Source organism: Octopus bimaculoides, chromosome 9 (genome assembly GCF_001194135.2).
Source record: "Octopus bimaculoides isolate UCB-OBI-ISO-001 chromosome 9, ASM119413v2, whole genome shotgun sequence".
Classification (NCBI taxonomy): Eukaryota; Metazoa; Mollusca; class Cephalopoda; order Octopoda; family Octopodidae; genus Octopus; species Octopus bimaculoides.
The window spans coordinates 33,771,737-33,786,370 of record NC_068989.1 but is presented as its reverse complement, the minus strand read 5'-3'; the positions used below and the strand labels follow the sequence as shown (position 1 = coordinate 33,786,370).

At 36.5% G+C, this 14,634-nt stretch overlaps 1 protein-coding gene across 4 annotated transcripts in view; it reads left to right on the top strand.

Moving 5' to 3' along the window:
- Positions 1-14,634, top strand: part of LOC106882578 (methylthioribose kinase-like) — a 98,247-nt gene that overhangs the window by 82,066 nt on the left and 1,547 nt on the right. For 2 of the 4 annotated variants that reach the window (XM_052970584.1, XM_052970583.1), the window contains 3 exons: positions 181-343; positions 3,113-3,203; positions 10,049-14,620. In XM_052970584.1, coding sequence (XP_052826544.1) covers positions 181-343; positions 3,113-3,203; positions 10,049-10,199 — 405 coding nt within the window. In that variant the 3' untranslated portion in view covers positions 10,200-14,620. Of the gene's footprint in view, positions 1-180; positions 344-3,112; positions 3,204-10,048; positions 14,621-14,634 lie in introns of those variants that run through there. The other 2 variants (XR_008264885.1, XM_052970585.1) reach the window with 2 other exon arrangements.

Below are 14,634 nucleotides of genomic sequence, written 5' to 3'. Positions count from 1 at the left end.
ATATATATATATATATATATATAGTCATACACATACACACACATGCATGTGTACATGTATGTTAAACTAATAAAACCATTTTATAATGTAAATTTTTATCAGACCCAACTGGTGAATTGTAACATTCCATGTTCATTTTTTCAATGTGAGCTAATGCCATACTTACTCTATATTTTGCAGCTGACTAACTTTGAATTTTCCCACATTGGCCCAGTATCATATGATATGGCATGTCTTCTTGTTAACTACATTACATTCTTTTACTACCATCTTGAGCACTTTGACCAGCCAGACATCAGTAGTCAGTTCAGCCAATGTTTGATTGAATTCATGAAGATTTCAGGTAGGTGTTGGTGTGGGTTACTCACCAAATTTATGCACTTCACACACACACACGCACGCACACACGTGTGTGCACACACACACACACACACACACACACACACACACACACACACACACACACACACACACAGAATTGATAACTTGCTTGATTCTTTGCAATGCCACTTTCAAATTTTAGCAGAAGAATCATATTTAGTTATTCTATATCTTATTTGATGAGCAATATTGTTGTTGACTAGTCACTGACTAACTGCATTTATGGTGATGAGAATAATAAAAGAAGCTCTGTCTATCTCAAGTGAAACAAACAGCCTCCAAGGTATTTTTTCAAAAGGACTGTACTGTCAACCAGTAGAAAGTGCTAGCCTATATTCTGCAAGAATCTTTACGATTTATGGAAATTTAAATCTCATGATAACATTCTAAACCTCAGGATCAATTTATGCTGACTAAATTAGCATGTGATCATTTTTGTATGATGATAATGATGATGACACTGCTGCTGACTATCATCATGACCTCCATCATCAGCATCATTCAAAAGCTATTGCTTGCAAATTTTATTAGCAGCAATGTTATCCTAAGCTTTGGTGACAAGTCTCGTAAAATCTCAAGAATACAGAATGCCACTTTTCTGCAGGTTGACAACACATGTCTCAATTCTAGCATCCTTCAAAGTAGCAGTTCCAATATCATTCAAGGTAGCAGTTTGGGTGTTGTACCAAGTACACCAATTACCACAGGAACAAGTATCATCTTCATCTTTCTAGCTCAGTCCTAGCATTTCTTAGTTTTCTTGATATTCACTCTACTCCAATCATATGATATTGCGAATTCAATGATCTTACACTGTTCTTTCTGTCTTCTACAATCATATTTGGTCTTCTTATTTCAGTCTCTCTGAAGAAATATTATAAAATCTTGTAATTATCATTTACCATCACACTCTCCACTGTGTATTCATATCACTTTTTTGACACCTTGAATCCACAAACTTGGCTAACATCCCAGTGCACCCTTTTACTGACATAGTCATGCCTGTACTTACACTCATTTTGAGCTAGTTTACTGCACTCACTTAGGAAATACCTTCGTCCATTTTTTTCCATATTCTGCATTTGCTCTCTGAGATTTATCAATCTCTGTCTTTCTCAAATTTGTCCTAATGGGTTTACCCTGAGTGGTTGTAATCAGAGAATCAGTTTCTTGTTTCAGGTTTCTTTCTGTCAGCCTCAACCAGCATTCTTCACTGTTAACAAACCTTGGTTTGTTGCATGAATTGGTCATAGAGTTGATTGTCTTTCCAGCTATTTGTTCTCTTGTTCTTTCTGTTTTAGTGACTTCTTTGATATTTCTTTCTGCAGATATTCTTTTTTACTATCCACAACATAGTTTTCCAAACTAAAAATTGCAGTATTGATGGTATCTTCTGTTATTAACAAACGTTTGCTCCCTTCCTGGTGTGTAGAGCCTGATATTACTTTTAGTATGGTACTTGTTGTGTATTGTGAGTAGCTTCCTAGTTGTTCTATCTAATTCCTGCAGCTATGTCTTAGTCCAGGAGCAGAGTATCTCAATATCAGCATGGTCCACATTAATTGCCTTGATATTACCTCTATTTAGTTTTTTTTTTTTCAAGCACCTTTCCATTAACTTATTATCCTGCAACAACCCTAAGTACTTCTTTCTTTCATTCTTTTTGAGCAATATATTGTATCTTTTTACTCTCAGATTTAATCTTTCAACCTCTCTCTGTAATTAAAACTCCACACTTATTCACTACAAACTGCATACCAATATCCTTGCTAAATATTCTTAGTGTTAACAGAATCTAGGTCTTTTTCATTTATAGTATATAGTTTCAGGCCATCCATATGTAGCAGAGGATTTTTCTCCCTAGTCTTAGCAAGCTTATAAGCAAGTTTGGATTTTTTTTCAGTATGCTTGTCAAAGAATCAATGTAATCACATAAAGTAATGGAGATACCAAGTCTCCATAAAAAATTCCTCTCCAAGTTTTCTGATAATAGATTTTCCTTCTCCCTGTAAGTTATATAATTCTTCTTCTATGGAACCAGTTAGTAATTTCTTGAGCAACGGTAAGCATGCACAAGAGTTATAACAAAAATAATTTATAAGTGGACTCAGTTTTCTATTAATTGGCATGGAAAATGGACATTAAATGATGATGATGATGATGTTCAAATTGTACATGCTGGTAGACTGTCCTCTATACAAAGGTATTACTCAACAATCTCAATCACAAGCAATGTAGTTGCACCATTGATCCTCTTAGAAAAAATTCAAGGTTGCATTCTTATGCCTACTTCATCACCACTTTCATCTTGTCTGTATCATCAAATTGTTGTCCCAAAAGACTATCTTTTATTGAATCAAAATAGGAGGGCACCAGATCTGTACTAAACAGTTGATGGTGGGGATCACTAATCAGCCCAAATTGCCAATTGTTTGATTGTTGCCAAAAGAGTGTGTTCCCATACATTATGGCGAATTGGATTGTTTTTAGATTCTTGTTTGATCTTTTCCTCCTAATCGCTTCTCTAGTCTGTTTGACTCAATGTACCACTCACTGTTCATCTGCTTCATAAGAATCTACCTGGGCTTAATCAGCAACAACAACAACAATTGCTTAAGCAAAACTTATTCCATTGGACGTTTATTATTGAAAAAAGGAAATAAGCAGCAAAACCCAGAAGACAAACTTTAAAATGCACTGCATTGGTTGTAACATTTATTTTTTATTTCAGGATTAAAGTACAGTGAATTAATGAAGCTGAAATCAGATCAGAAATTTTGGTCTGAGGTTGCTGGATTCACTGGATGTGAAATTATTAAGCGGTGAGTTCCAAGTCAATTACTAATTACATTGTGTAACAAAATTTTTATTTATTTATTTATTTTTTTGACTTTGGTCAGTAAGTGTTATTTCCTATTTGCTTCTATCTCAAAATCAAAGGAAATGACTACTATTTGCTTCAAACTTTGCTTTTGTGACCTGGACATCAATGTTTTGAAACTAACCTATTTTCCATTACATTTTAGATAGATTCAGTGTTGGGTGGTTGAAGCAGAAATATTATTATAGCAAATATTCTGCTCAATACCACAGATTTGCTTGACCTTAACCACTTGAGCATGTCCCTTAGTGACTAAAAATATGTGCATACATACCAAATTTGAAAATTTTCACTTAATTTTAAAATTTCAAAATCTGTGACAGCAACAGAAAAGATCCTCTCTTTCTATCTGTCTCTCTTTGTCTTTTATGCTTTTCTCATTGTAAACTTTCTCCCTCTTTATATATATATTTGCCACACTCTCTCTGTATATGTATATCACTCATATTGAGTGTATGTGTGTGTGTGTATCTTCCTGTCTTTGCGCATGTATGTATACAAGTAAGGAATTTCATTAGGACAACAGAGTTAAAAACCCTCACAAAGTATCAGCAGCAAGCTCAGGAGACACCCAAACACAAAATGAATAGACTTGATATGTGAACACAAGTGTCCATTGCACAATCTCAGGAGATACCTGAGCATAGGGTGCATTGATTAGATAATAAGGATACAAGAGCCTCCTTTGCACAGACTCAGGAGATTATGTTCTATTTCAATTCAAACAACTTCAATCTTGAGTGTGTCTTAGTTTTGCCATGACCATCAACAAATCACAAGGGCAAACAGTTTTAGTTGTTGGTTTACACCTTAAAGAGCCCTACTCACCCATGGTCAGCTCTATGTTGGATGTTCAAGAATAGGAAAGAAGAGAAAAAAATTTACATCTACCTACAAGATGGAACAACAAAAAATTTGTTTACTGGAACATTGTAAATTACCCCAAATAATGCAGAAATCTGTCCTGATCAAGAGGTTTATCCATCAGGGAAGACATGGAAGAAAGAAAGATTGAAATAAAGGTATTCTATTGCGAAAATTTTCTGGCAATAATGAGCTACTCAGCTTATATATGCTTTATATATATATATTTACATTTCTCCCTCTCTGATTTCTGTTCTCCCTCTGTCTCTTTATTTCTGTTATAGAGTACTCTTTCTGCCCTTCTTTATTCATGATGTTTACTACTGTCCATTCCCTGGAAGCTAGCATAGCTGCTTCCTCATATCTCTGTCTTGATGGCCATTTCTGGTGGTAACCTTTTCTCTTTTCATTTCCTTCTTCTTGTTGCTACCTTTATACAAATCCTTCTGTACATGCAGATCTCTTCAATATGCATTGCTTGCTCTCTGCCATATGTATCATATCCAACTAAATGTGCCTTTTCTTTGCCTTGATCATACATCAATTTACATTTCTACCTTATAAAATACTAACCCACTTGTAATTTAATTTAAGCTAAACTATTGTTATCGTAATTTTTTGTCACTCATTAAATATGCACCCTCCCTTCAAGGTTTATATTTTCCCTCCTTGACTTTTTTTTTATTTCTGTTGTAGCTAAGAAAGGAGCAATCTTTCTACCCTTCCTTATTCACAATGTGCCCCTCCATTCCAACCCCCACCACTTATACCCACACCCATCACCTATACTGGAAATCTCTCCACCGTACCAGAAGGCTCTCATAGCTCTTCCCACCAGTGGTCTCATCCATATTACTGTATGCATCAAAAGGAGACAGCATTACTTATTTAGTCAATTAACAAACCATCTATTTCCTTGCACTTATGCTGAATGCCACCCCACCCCTTTGCATGTTCCCTCCTACGTCCCTTTTCACTTCCTCAGATTTGGTACTGTCAATGCAGTCACATTGAAAAGTAGGTTTGGCAAGATTGTTAAGATGCTTTAACAGAGGTGTGCTGATGTTTGCTGCATTCAGGAAGTAAGGTGGAGGGGAGCATCAGCTAGGTTCCTTATGGGCAAGACATATAGGTATAAAATCTTCCAGGAAAGTAACAGTGATGAAGTAGGTGGTGTGGCTATACTTCTCACAGAGAAATAGATTGATAAGGTCATTCAGGTAGTCAGGGTGTGCAATAGAGAACTTGAGCTTAAGCTAGTCTTTCAGAGTAGCACAGTAACAATTATCTCTGCCTATCCTCCACCGTCCCAGTGTGTGCCAAATGAACAAAAGGACTGCTTTCATGGTATTCTCCTGCAGGTTACCTCAAAGACAAATGACAATGACCTCATCTTCATGGCTGGTGATTTCAATGGACATGTTGGGCAACAGCTAGGTATCTTCAATGGTGTACATGGGGACCATGGAATTGGTTCCTGAAACGAGCAGGAAACAAGGCTACTGGAGTTCTGTGATGCAAATAACCTAATGATCTGCAACACTAACTGCAGGAAGCTAACCAGTCACCTAATCTATCAATCAGGTGACCATACTTGTCAGACTGATTACATTCTCACCAGAAAGTGAGATGCATGGTTGCTTAGAAATGCAAAAACCTTCTCTGGTGAAGAATGTACCCATTCCACAAGTATAGATTAGTTATTAGTGACTTTAGACTTCATTCTAAAATTTCAAGAAGTAGATCAATCTGGAAAAGAATTTGGAAGCTTAAGGATCCTCTAAATGATCAGAAATTTAGGGGCACTTAAATTGAGAGAAAGAGGAACTACAGACTTGTAACATAAAGGGCAACTGGGAGTTTTTGTGAGACAGCTTGCTGAGTGTCACAGACCAAATCTGTGGCTGATGCAAAGTCCCAACCAGACCTAGGGTGATGTGGTGGTGGAATGATGTTGTAGACAAGACCATTAAAGTGAAGAAACAGGCCTGAAAGCAGAGATGGAAGGTCTGGACACAGATGGTACAGAGATCTATATCAGGTAGCTAGAAGGGAGGTATACTTAGTCAGGGGAGAAGCAGAAACGAGGAAGTTTGCCAATGTTTTATAACGTGAGGACCAGACGCCTGAAGTGTTTAGGATTGCAAAACAGTGTGTCAGAAAATCATGAAGTGGTAGGAGAGAAATGTCTTCACATGGATGATGGCTCATTTGCAATTAGTGATTCTTTGAAGTCTTGGAAGTGCCACTATGAAAGATTGCGAAATGTAGAGAATGCATAATGTGGACCCAACAGAAGGGCCAGCTATCTGAATCAACAGTAGCTTAGTGGATAAAGCAATTAAGAATATGAAAACGGAAAGCCTCCAACCCAGCAGGTATCAGCACTGAAATGCTTAAAACATCTGGTGGAGTGGGATATGATTTGGTCACCCACATAGTTAATCAGGTTGTCCACGAGGGAGTCATACCTAATGATTGGTGTAGCAGAATTGTAGTCAACCACTACAAAGGCAAGGGTGATGGCTGGACAGAAATAATAACAGAGGCATCAAATTGCTGGGCCAGGTGATGAAAGTTGCTGAAAGGGTCATAGCTCAATTAATAAGGAAGAGATTCAGCATAGATGAGATGCAGTTTGGATTTGTGCCAGGGAGAAGCACCACTGATGCAACCTTTCAGTGAGGACATTGCAGAAGAAATACTTGGCCAAAAACAAACCTGTCTCTGGTAAGGATCAGTTCTTAGCCCCCTCTTCTTTATTATATAACTGAAGAATGTAAGACTGGTTGTCCTTTGGAGCTCCTCTAGGCTAATGACCTCATTCTTATTGCTGAATCACTACCAAAACTAGAGAAGAAATTTCAGGTATGGAAGCACAGACTGGAATCAAAGGGCCCTAGAGATAATTTAGCAAAGAGTATTGGTAAGTAGGAAAACAGACAAATCACAGATCCCTTCAGGGAGATGGCTTTGTTGGGAGGAACTCAATAAGGTGTACCCAGTGCAAGCTATGGACAAATAAGAGCTGTAATGGCATCATTGGAAGACTAACAGAGAAAGTAGCCTTTACATGTGACAGATGTGCAGGTACAATAAACACCAGGAATGTACAAAAAATAGACTCTCTCAAATGTCAGGGGAGCTCCTTAGAAGTAGTAGACAGTTTCTGTTACTTAGGTGACCAAGTTAGTAATGGGGGAGGTTGTTCTGAAAGCATAGCTACTAGAATAAGAATATGCTGGGCAAAGTTCAGAGAGCTACTACCTCTGTTTGTAACAAAGGGCCTCTCCCTCAGAGTGAAAGGCAGATTGTTATGATGCCTGTGTATGAACAGCTATGCTACATGGCAGTGAGACATGGGCTGTGACTACTGAGGATATGTGAAGGCTTCAAAGAAATGAAACCAGTATGCTCTGATGGATGGGTAATGTCAGTGTGCATATACAACTGATGATAAAGTGACTTGAGAGAAAAACTGGGTATACAAAGAATCAGATATAGCGTGCAAAAGAGAAGACTGCACAGGTACAGCCATGTAATGCATATGAATGATGACAGCTGCTGATCTCAAATTGTAGAGGGAACATGTGGAAGTGATGAAAGTTGCAGAAAGGGTCATAGCCCAATTAATAAAGAAGAGAGTCAGCCTAAACGAGATGCAGTTTGGATTTGTGCCAGGGAGAAGCACCACTGATGCAATCTTTCTGTGAGTACACAGCAGAAGAAATACTTGGCCGTGCTTCACAACCAGGAAAGCATGGGATGAAGTGGTGAGAAAAGATCTACAGATGTTGGGACTCACAGAGGGGATGATGTGTTGCTGTGCTTGAAAAGACACGTCAAGTTAAGTAAAAGCATGGTTGTCTTTGCATACAGACTGTACCAGGCATCCCTCTCCAGCTGAGTATTCCAAACCTTGTAGGTTCACAGGAACTGGTGTCACGTAAAAAGCACTCATACTAGTACCATGTAAACGCACTCATGCCAGTGATGTGTAAAAGCACCCAGTACACTATAAAGTGGTTGGCATTAGGAAGGGCATCCAGCTGTAGAAACTGTGCCAAAACAGGCATGAAGCCTGGGCAGCTCTTTAGTGGGTCAGCTCCTGTCAAACGGTCCAACCCAAGCCAACATGGAAAACGGATGTTAAAAGATGATGATATATGTATGTGTATAAACACACACACACACATATATATATATATATATATAAAACGGGGTGTTCAAAAACTCTCTCCACAGTGAGTTTTTTTGCATCCTGCGCATCATCATGGCACTACTTCAAGAGTTTTTTGGCGAATGGATTATTTCAAAGGGACTTTGGCCACCAAGATCACCTGATTTAACACTGCCAGACTTTTTCTGGGGAGCAAGTAAAGGATCAGTGTACAAGAATTGCTCAAAAACCATTCAATACTTACTGCGGAGAGACTTTTTGAACACCTTGTATAACGTACAGGTAGGGCTGTGTGGTAAGAAGCTTGCTTCACAACCATGTGGCTCCAGGTTCAGTCCTATCTTCTACTATAGGGCAAATATCTTCTACTGTAGCCTTGGGCCAACCAAAGCTTTGTGAGTGGACTTGGTAGAGAGAAACTTAAAGAAACCTATTATGCATGTGTGTGTGTCTTTGTATCTGTGTTTGTCCCCCCCAACCAGTGTTAGTGTTTACGTCCCTATAACTTAGCAGTTTGGCAAAAGTGATTGATGGAATAATTACCAGACATATCTTTAGTCAAATGAATTGATCACAGTACTTTTTTTTTTTAAGAATGAGCACTTACTCTGTCTCTTCTGCTGAACCGTTAAGTTACGTGGACACAAACACACCAATATCAGTTGTCAAGCAGTCGTGCGGGGACAGACACACATATATATGAGCTTCATTCAGTTTCCGTCTACCAAATCCACTCACAAGGCTTTGGTCAGCACTAGGCTATGGAAGACATTTACCCAAGATAACACATAGTGGGACTGAACCTGGAACCATGTGATTGAGAAGCAAGCTTCTTATTTCTTTATTGCCCACAAGGGGCTAAACATAGAGGGGACAAACAAGGACAGACAAACGGATTAAGTCGATTACATCGACCTCAGTGCGTAACTGGTACTTAATTTATCGACCCCGAAAGGATGAAAGGTAAAGTCGACCTCGGCCACACAGACATGCCTGTGCATATATATATATATATAAAACAGTCCTATCCAATGGGCTTCCACAGGGCATTAGTCAAAACAAGGCTATAGTAAGACACTTTTCTAAGGTGCCATACAGTGAGATCAAACTTAGAACCTTGTGATGGTGAAGTAATGTCAACTAAATACTTGACTTTTTTTTAAAAAAAGAAAAATGAAGTTTAATTACTCAGAATTAACATCTTCATGACCAAATATATTTAATGTAGTGAGCATTAAAGACATAATTACATGTGAGAGAAATACAATGTTAGCCCAGTTTGCTTATTTTAATATGTTATAATAAATGAGTTTGATTAATTGAAGTTTGTTTTGCAATAAGATTAAAACATACTCCTATTTGCTGAAAACATTAAAACAGGTTAATGAACTAGTCTTTTCTTCCCAAATATATATTGTAATTAATTCTCACTGTATATATTAAAACTACTTGAGTATTTTTTTCTGAAACTCAATCAATATGAAACCAAAATTGTTATTATTTAGTCCCAGGTTAAATCTGATCAGACAGACTTATGAGGAAAGATGTTCCATCCATTGCCAGGCTATCATTTTTTTTACATACTGTATCTTGCACCTTATATAATGCGATCTTTTCGTTTTTGTAGGGTGTGATTGTTATTTCTAGCGATTATGTGGAGGATCCCTTGTTAATGAAATCTGATACAATTCTGTTCCTTTGATAATTATAATAAAAGACCATATCTTTCTGTGATTTTTCAGACTTCTGGAACCATTCCATTTGAAAACATTGCAAGGTTGTCAGCATGCAAGGAAAGACATGCTAGAAGTGGGATTTCGGCTTTTATATGCTTATAAGAACATCAGTTCTATAGACAGTCTTCTCATTATAGCTTTTATGTTGGTTTATTAAGTTAATGAAATTAATCATTTTCATTCAAAACAAGTCAAGAAATTCAAAGTAAAAAGACAATGGAATGGAAATAAGTTGTGATCTATGAAAGTAAAATCTTTCCAAAAATGATTGTTTCTTGGCATTCAAAGATACCAGTTTTAGTATTCTTACCATGCTTCTATTATTGGCAAAAATTATAAGGGACACTATTTATTATCCAGAGAATGTATGGTCTCCTCTGCCAACATGTCTGTATTTGATGCCATGATTATACATGTGTGTGTATGCATATTTATGTATGTATTTATACCCTTATGCAGAACTCATACCTCCTACACAGTGATCCCTCACCATATTGCACACACAGTACATCACAGATTTGTCTGGTAAAATATATGTAAATTTATATCGTGGACTCCTCAGTATATCCAGGTTTCTGCAGCTGATAGGTATTTATATCTTTTTAGATTTTAATTATTTCTGTGAGAGCTTTTGGAATGCAACACCCACTGTAGTTGAGGGATTACTGTACATCCACTGCTCAGTCTGCTTGAGCAAACCATGCACCTACACATACAAATCTAATCTACTCCTTACACTAAATCTCTCACACACACTGTCCATACCTCCTATACGTATACACATGTGAGTGGCTGTGCGGTAAGAAGCTTGCTTCCCAACAACATGATTCTGGGTTCAGTCCCACTGTGTAGCACCTTGTACAAGTGTCTTCTACTATAGCCTCAGGATTTGGCAGGCAGAAACTGAAAGCCCATCATGTGTATATATATGTATGTGTGTGTGTGTGTGTGTGTGTGTTTGTCTCCCCACCATCACTTGACAACCAATGTTGGTGTGTTTATGCCCCCATAACTTAGTGGTTTGGCAAAAGAAATCAATAGAATAAGTATTAGGCATACAAAGAATAAGTCCTGGGGTCAATTCCTTTAACTAAAACCATTATGTCAGTACTCCAGCATGGCTGCAGTCAACTGACTGAAACAAGTAAAATAAAAGAATATATATATGTATCCTCATACATATGCTTGCAATTACATACATACAAACAGATATTCCTTCACCACTTTCAACATTAAAACCACAATTACCTCTCACACATCCAGTTTGTCAGAGGTCAAACATGTGAACCTAACCCATGTGCGTTTTTTCTTGGTTTTTTTCTTATCTGATTTAATCTAGTAATTGACAAAGGATTATCTACAAAACATACTTTTACCTTCTAATTGCTTTTCCTCATAACCCTTCAAGCAGGGTTATGACTTTTTCACAGCCTAATAACCCTATATTTGATGAATAATTTCATGAAAATCAGGAAACTAACATTTATTTTGCTTTATTTGAAAAAAACATCACCCCCAACTTACGAAATCGATCACCATTTTTGACCCAAATCTTGCAAAATTCTAGTGGGGTTTGTAACACCTGCTCAACTTTTTACTAAACTTGGTGTGCTGACTCAATGCAATGCAGAAATACTAGATCTGAAATTTCAGCTTTCTAGTTGAAGTAGTTTGGGAGTTATGGACTTTTTAAACTATAATCACTAGGTGTCACTTGATTCACACTTCAGTATTTCCGCTGCCTAAATCCTTGTAAATTCAAGAGAGATGTGGAATAAAAGTGTATTTATACATTTTTAAGATTACTGAATTGAAATCACTCTATGCAAAGGTTGAAAACTAGGCTATTTTAAGACAGAGACCACTACAAGCATTCAATCATCATCATCATCGTTTAACGTCCGCTTTCCATGCTAGCATGGGTTGGACGATTTGACTGAGTAACAGCTGGATGCCCTTACGGTCAGTAAACATTCAAAATTAAAAACAATACATATTTTTAACTTTATAGGTTTAATTCCAATTTTAAATAACTGTATAAGAAAAAGGGTGCTAAATGTTAGCAAATTTTTAAACATAAAGAATTAATGTCTTGTTAGATAAAATAAATCGAAGCTGAAGTTTCTCCTTCTTTTAACAAACATCATAAAAATTTTGAAGGCACTTGATTGCCTGTTCTGCACTGTGATTTCGTTCTGGGGATTTCCAGTTCTGATGGTTCTTTACTCCAAAGTTTTTAACAGAGTTCAATGCTTTTTTATGAACTTGCAGGCTACCACATAACTTCTGATAATCATGTGCACTGAACATTTGGTCAGTAAACCAAAAATCTGCTCAGCTGTAAGAGATGAATCAACAAACATTGAGAAGCAAAACTCTTTTTTGGTGGTAGAAGAAGTAATGCCAAAAGAGCTAGTATTGCTCGAGAATTCCATCTTGCATTAATTAAGTTGGGTATATTTTGAGACTTTCCAATAGGAAATTTTCCGGTTTCTTCAAAGAAACGAAAAACTCTGGTCAAATGAAATAGAAATTTCATGTCATCTTGCTGATTCAGTAATCTTTTCTGCACCATTGTTGAAATTAGATTGGAGCTTCTTGTAATTACTTAGAAGCTCTGGAATGAATGTTTATTCAATATTGGGAGATGATTTTTTTTCTCCAAGTTCGTTAACCATTACAACACGAAGAACTCTATCAAGGATATGATGCTGACAACCAATAAATTGCAGTTCTCTCAAACCCTTTTGAGCAAACAGTCTTTGCAACTGAATGACAATGTCATTTCTTTTCCCAGTGATCACACTCGTATCAGTGACAATCATCTTTACACAGTTCCATAGATTGCATTCATCTAAAACAGCTGTTATTCCTTTCACAACAGTATTGGCTTTTCCGTTTGGTAATTGGAGTGCTTCTAACTTAGCTTCTCTCTGTTCATTCTTTAAAACTAGCACTTGGTATTCTTGGTCATCAATACACTTACCATCAAAATGCAATGACCAGTTTTCTAAATATAGTGTTTTCTTCATTTTCTTTTTTAGTTTAACAGCTCCTTTGATTCCATCTTGAGATAATTGGCGACAAACTATTGCTGCTTTTTGGGTTGAAAGCTTGGAAGATATTACTAACTTGGTTACAGTTCCAGTTTTGCTAAACTTCTTCCTTGTTTGCGTGAATTCTTCATCTGATTTCTCAGACTCTTGATATTCCCTTTCAGTCTCTGCTTCAGATGTTAACGATGACACTGGAGTTGCTCTGGTTGAAGTTGGCATTAAGGACACTTTTCTTCTTTTGGATGGATGGATAGTTTTGGAACTGGCCACCTTTTCAGTTCCATACCCAACCTGAGCCTTGCTTTCAATTTGAAGATAATATAACCTTCTATCTTCACTGCACAGCCATTCACTGTTTTCCTTTGTGATGTCAAAAATTCCTTTCAATGAATCATATTTTCGTCACTTTACACTTTTATTGTACCTACACTTTTATTGTATTCAGCACTTTTTCTACTTTTGCTTGTACATTTTGAATTGATAAATATGGGAATTTAATTTCTTTTGCCATAAAAAAAGTTACTTCTATCGAAATTTCCTTTTGTTCTTTCTTTCTTTCCTTTGATGGTACCTCCAAGGAACAGGTAGTGACTGACTATTTGAAGTTTCATTGGTATTCTGCAGTTGTTTTCCAAAGAATACTTTTTGGATTTCATGGATTATAAGTTGTAACAAATACATATTTCTACATAGCAGAATGCAAAACAGTAAATATAGTATCCTTAAGACATTGCATACCAATTGACTAATATCAAGATATTAGTCAATACAATTGACTAATGTCTTGAGGTTCTGCATTGACTATAAAGAGAATGTGAGTGTGAACTTCTCTCCAGTGCCGCTGCAATGGTCATTGCTGTGGACATACATGGTACATGTGTGAAGTTTTCTGCTTTGCACCTTGACTTTAGACCATTGTATTAAAGTTAATGATCATGTTAAATTTAGTGTTGTTTACATTTAGTGATGACTCATAAGCCAATAACGTGTCATGATATTGAATGCCCAATATTTGGTACTCTATGTGATCTTAGTGAGCAAGTTTTGCCAACTTACAAGGACGTATCAAAATGTGTTTTATTTGAATGGAAAAAGAAAATGTAGTTAAGAAAGATCCTTCAATTAAACAAATTGTCAAGATTGTAGCAGGAAAGATAATTCTTCTTTGCCAATTGTGTTATGATTGAGTCAGTTCAACCAAAAATCTTAAACTTTTATCTAAATTACCATGCATTACTAAAATCTGTGAAAAATAGAAAAAAATGTGCCATCGTTTCAAACAAAGTGTAATGTGTTTAAAAACAATGCAACAAAAGATTTATTTAACATTTCCTGTAACAAGTGCAACTCCTTTAAAAACTGGAATTATTTTGAATAAATTAGAAATGTTAATTATTTTTATCACCAAAATGTGTCAAGAATCAAAAATTGGTTTACATGTTATTTTATTTTAATGAGTGTCTAATCTAGACCTTAGGTAACACATATATTCGGTGACCTAGTATTAAGAATAATAAAGAAAACAAAGTCAAAAAG